This window comes from Limulus polyphemus, unplaced genomic scaffold (assembly GCF_000517525.1).
Source record: "Limulus polyphemus unplaced genomic scaffold, Limulus_polyphemus-2.1.2 Scaffold1259, whole genome shotgun sequence".
Lineage (NCBI taxonomy): Eukaryota > Metazoa > Arthropoda > Merostomata > Xiphosura > Limulidae > Limulus > Limulus polyphemus.
The window spans coordinates 186,867-192,570 of record NW_013666869.1 but is presented as its reverse complement, the minus strand read 5'-3'; the positions used below and the strand labels follow the sequence as shown (position 1 = coordinate 192,570).

Sequence of the window (5,704 nt, the reverse complement as noted above, 5' to 3'; positions counted from 1 at the left end):
GGTAACAAAGTTGGTCATAAATACTATGCAACATCTTGTTGTCACGAGCACGGTTTTAACAACAAAGAATGATTCCTACAAAATATTGCAAAAAAAGTAGTTTATATTATGATTCATAATACTTGTATTGATAGTTTCTATTCACTTGGACAGGAAATTTGAAGAGATAGGTATTTCGTGGCACACTTGTCGTCATCCCCGTACTTTAAGCAAAATAGTTTACCACCCCAGGCTTCGCTAGCAAAACCATACTAAGTAAGACAAAATGAAGTCATATATCGTCTGGTGATGGTCGAGAAAGAAATGGAGGGAGAGGTCCAATGAAAGGTCCAGGTGGATTCTCGACAGGCCGGGGTGGTTTCACTATTGGTTCTTCAAATTCTGGTTTTATTATTCGCTGTCTTAAAATGTGATACCCAGTAGCATCTGCTAGATATTCCGTCACCCTGAGGCTACCATAGGGATCCACATATCCCCACCTTCCCCGGACTGTACCATTCTCTGCTCTCTCTTCCTGTCTGAAAGACTGATTCGGCCCAGATCCTGTATCGTAGCCGTACTTGTACGTTCCGAAACCGAGGTGGTTTCGAATCATGTAATTCGCCTTTACACCAGCAGGAATAGGGATTTCTTGGCCATATCCGTTAAACGCTGACGTTACAAACTGAAGCCACAAAAGAGGCACAACAAGAATAAGTATCATCTGTAAAGAAATAGAGTGAATAAAAATATGTCAGTAACAGAACTGCACTCATTTGTATGTCAGTAACAGAACTGCATTCATTTGTAAGAAATTAGCAGAAATACAATTAACACAAAAAATATTCAAGTCACGCTGTTGTAACATGCACACCAGTATTCTAAAGAAAATATGTTTCAAGAATTATATTAAAACCAAAGTAAGATATTCTAAACATATGTGAATTTATTATCATACCAAATGTTTGGAGACAATATACTCAGAGCTAAAGATGGACCCGTCCCCATATTGCACTTTTGTGTGAAGTTCATGTAGGTCAACAACTAACATAGATAGCCACCCACTTGGAGAGATTATTCTGCACGGAAAGAAGCTCAGAATATTTCGGTCCACGTTCCACATCAAAAACCACTGTGGATAGTGAGCGCCAAAAAAAAAGAAAAAAAAAGAGAAGGCCATTAGACATGCTAATGTGGGATGTTGTCTGTAAGTCCAAAATTAACCATTCTTTGCTCCATGCGAACTTTTAAAAACATGTTGTAGAAAGAAACATATGCTATTAGATCCATAATTCCGTACTTTATTGAGGGTTAAGAACTGCAGGGCTCTTTTCAGTTGTGTTGAATTGAATCCAAAGCCTTTCCCTATTGTAACATTCTGATCACTGTTCAACACTATGCCATGTGCAGCGTCTAATAGTGATTTAAAACGAGTAACGTCCAGAATCTGCTTTTTCTAGCTTAGAAAGCTGACGTAATTCTAGTTAAACCACTGTGGAATGTTCTCTAAAACTGTTTGACGGAAATTTTCTGTTTTGGATATTTGTGGAAAGTTGCACAAGGGCTATATGTACTAGCCGTCCCTAATTTTGAACTGATAAATTAGAGATAAGGCAGATAGTCAATAGCATCCATCAGCAGTTGTTGGTCTACTGTAATCGAATAGTGGGATTTGGCTGTCGATCGTATTACCACTCATGGCCCAAAAGCGAGGAGCACGATTTTGCGGCAAGAGGACGTGAACCGTAATCTTTTGGTTCAGCAATGGAAAACACTAGGTCACACCCAAATCTATATATTTTACTATAATTGAACTTGCTTTGTAAGAACACTGGTGGTTTATTTTACTAGGTGTGTATTAATGATTAGTTACAAGTGTTAATAACCCATAAGGCCAGGCTGTGATGAACTCGAAGACGGAGTTCACTACCTAATGGAATGGAGTCTTTGGGCCGAAACATGAGCCCTCCACCCTTCGGAAGGATTGCCGTCCCAGTACATTTGACAATACATAAAAAAAACATACTAAAACAAGCTAGACAGTTATATTAATGTAAATAACAGTATTTGCATATCCCTGATTAACTATGAACTTAATTTCCACAATCAGGTTGAAACTAAGGGATGGTACATCAACGACCTACATTGAAACTGTTGTTAACTCTCCACAGCCAATTGTGGAAATTTATTTCTTTTAATGAAGGAGGAAAGTCAACGTGAAATTTGTTACCAAAACCCGACTACTAGGCTGCTAAGTATAACTTATTCTTTACCATAATAACCATTTACTGTATGCACGTCAGGCAAAAACCTTAGATGACAAGGTTAAAATGTAGAATTAGAACTTGAAACTAAATCATTTAACTAATTCAAAATGCTTAGCGGGATACGAACTTCTACTCATACCTAACTCCGTAGAGTTAATGATATTTCGAGTGTGGGACATTGTGGGCCACACAAGTGCTCCTAATGTGACTTTTGATTTTTAAAGAATAGGAAAGTTTAAACTTTACAACAAAGCAAAGCGTCTACCTTTACAATATAGTTATATATATATGTATATTTAAAGGTAATGTTTTATTTTTTTTGTTATGAAAAATGTAAAACGTCAAACATGTATGTACTTTATTTCACTGCAAATTTCCTTGTGACTGACGAATATATTTTTATAATAACCACAACACTTTTATTAAGGAATAAAACATAATCAGTAATACATATTTTTAACTATATGGTTGATTGCATCCAACTTTAAGAGCCAATTTTGATTTTAAAATTCCGAATTCGTCTACTGTGTGAATATACCTTATATTCTATTATTATTATTTCTTAAACAAATTTCCAAAGAGACAAAGAAAAAAAGTCATTATTGTACGTGATATACAAGTTAATGCAATATGATATAATTCAGTAGTAATATCTATGCGAAATAATATTACTGTTAGTGATAATAATTAAAGCACAACATACCATTTCTGTAAACAGTGATCTTTTAAAAACAATAATATCTATTGGAATTTTTCAAGGCTCTTAATGGAAAATAATATCCAAATTTGTGAGTGATTGGAAACATTTAGAGTTATATGTGATTTGCTCATTTTGATAAACTGTGTGACCACAGTTGTTGCTTGGTAACAGTAACACTCATTCTAACTCATCACGACTGTAATCAGCAAATGACATTTAACTATTTGACTACTTGTTGGAAACAGTTACACTCAATAGAACTGTTATTAACTCTGTGACAACGTAACTCTGAAAATTGAATATGTGACCATTAATCTTTTGAAATTATTTTGCATTTTCAGGACTGTACACAGCGCATATAAATTTGTAGTAGTTTGTTGTGTGGAAAGAGGAACCTCCACTGTGACCCTTCAAGGCACTTATTATTTATCTCTATGACAATTTGTTAGTTTTTCAAACTAATTTATTTTGTGATTGCTTGTTGGTTTCAGATAATCCTACTTATCAAGACTGTTATGTTGTTTCTAGGACCGTGAACATAATTTCTGGACTTCTCTCAAACCTGTCAACTTTCACAATAGAAACTGATAGCTCAACATGCTTATATTTGGCAACAATCTTTATTTTTTTCTGTATGTATCTTAATTTATTTAAAGTTATAATCTCAATGTTGCCTATTTAACTGTTTAATATGAATATGACTAATTTATATATGGTTCGAAGGTTTGTCTTTGGCTTCGGTTTGATCATTCCGAAAAGAAAAATCAAATTAAATTGTCTGAAAATTAATGGAAACTTTGGTGTCAGACACTAACCCATAATTATAGCTATGTGAAGGATCATGATCGACGAAGTACAATTCCAAAGAGAGCATCGAACCTGAAACATCGTTCTAATAAAATGCGATCAACCCTCAATAATGACACATATTTTGAAAGTTTTCAAGGTTGATAAATTTTTTATCGTTATTTTAAAACACTTCAATATAAGTAACAGTTTCGTAAACCCCCGACAATTATTAATTTATTTAGTAAAATCCATATATACAATTGTTTAATATATATATACTCCCTCAAACTTATTTTGATTTTGTCCTTGTTTATAAAAATACGAAAACTCCAACTATCGAACGTAGAATGTATTATATCAACGACTGCATATTACAAATTTGTTTCTTAGGTTATCATTATAAGAAAGTCAAATTAAGAAATTTTTCATAATATAGTTTTCGTACCCCGAAGCCCCCCAGCGGCACAGCGGACTTACAACGCTAGAAACCAGGTTTTAATACCCGTGGTGGGCAGAGCACAGATAGTTCATTGTGTAGCTTTGTGCTTAATTACAAACAAACAAACAAACGTACCCAGGAACTTTTGTAATGAAAAGAGGTATGACATTTTTAGGTATAACTTTTTTTAGTTTTTCTAATCTTAAGTTATGTTGTGAAAATAACCCATTTGATGTAGCAGCGGTAATAGGGCTGATCGTTACTTAATAAAAACATTTCAAACCAACACTTAGTTAAATATTGTAACTATGTACATGTTTATGGAGCTTAACATTTATGTTTTCATTCATGATGTCTTGTTTCGAAGGTTTTACTGTTCCTAAATGAAATATACATACGAAACTTTACAAACACACAGATAAAGAAAACAACATCTTACTCTAACTTTGTAAATTTGAGTTTGATGGCGCAGTTTAACTTAAAAGATATATATATTATATACATTTCTAGAACCAATTTTTAACGTGTGTAAACGCCTCCTGATGCCAATCGAGAGAGTTAAAGTACTTTATATTATATAATTATCCGTTGATTTTTTGTTTGCTTATTTTGAAGTTAAGCACAAAGCTACACAATGGGCTATCTGTGGCCCACCACGGGTATCGAAACCCGGTTTCTAGCGTTGTAAGTCCGCAGACATACCGTTGTACCGCTGGGAGGGGGTTTATCCGTTGAAATAATTACAATATACTTCTGGAAAAATAAATAAATTAGATTTTACCAAAATTGTTGATCTTTAGCCCGTGAAAAGGTTTTCAAACGTATCTAAACTTAGTTTGGTTTCATGTTACAATGTACAATTTAACTAATTACATTTGTTACTATTCTTTATAGTCAAAATCATTATGTTAAAAAATTAATAAAACATTTTTATTACAAAACATGGTACATATTATGTAAAACTGCTACAGAAAACACAAAAGTTCAAATGAAATATAATTTAATTTGTCAACGTGATAGCAATGATAACAGCAGCTATTAAAAAAAAGGTTAACTAGACGGATAACTCTCAGGAATACAATAACAAATCTCAAATTAAATGATGTCATCGAGATTATTACTTACCCAGTGGAAGATGTTTGTGCTCGAGGAGGACAAGAGCTTTCCAGAAGAAAGCAGCATGGTTAATGAAGAACGTGGCAGATCTTCTATATCTTCGTGATGATGATCCACAAAACTGTTTAAAGAGAATAAGCCAAGGCACCCAGCATCACAACGTACGGTCAAAACATCCAATTTACTGGTCTCTTAGCAACGAAACTCGCTCGTGCTTTACTGAGTGGTCGTAAGCTCGTGCCACCCCCACCAAACATACAGCCTCTGGGTCTTTCCCAGGGGTTTTTATACCCTAAACCTCACGGGGTCACGTCATTAACCTCTTTTTAGCTTACGTGAGTTGCATTATGATCTCATTTGACGCTCAGACTTGAGCTTCGAGGACAATATCCCCAACAATTCATTTTGTTGGTG

At 34.3% G+C, this 5,704-nt stretch overlaps 1 protein-coding gene across 1 annotated transcript; it reads right to left on the bottom strand.

Annotated features, from left to right (window-relative positions):
• Positions 1-200: 200 nt before the first annotated feature.
• LOC111086622 (cuticle protein 6-like) lies at positions 201-5,459 on the bottom strand. The gene is made up of 2 exons (XM_022390196.1): positions 5,300-5,459; positions 201-703 (listed from the first exon to the last, which is right to left on the bottom strand). Exons 1-2 carry the CDS (start codon positions 5,354-5,356, stop codon positions 272-274), a joined length of 489 nt encoding a protein of 162 aa, XP_022245904.1. The 5' UTR covers positions 5,357-5,459; the 3' UTR covers positions 201-271.
• Positions 5,460-5,704: the final 245 nt, after the last annotated feature.

Coding starts and splice junctions, on each gene's coding strand:
- LOC111086622 (XM_022390196.1), bottom strand. CDS start 5,356: ATGCTGCTTTCTTCTGGAAAGCTCTTGTCCTCCTCGAGCACAAACATC. Junction 704..5,299: donor GCACAAACATCTTCCACTGG/GTAAGTAATAAT, acceptor ATTTCTTTACAG/ATGATACTTATTCTTGTTGT.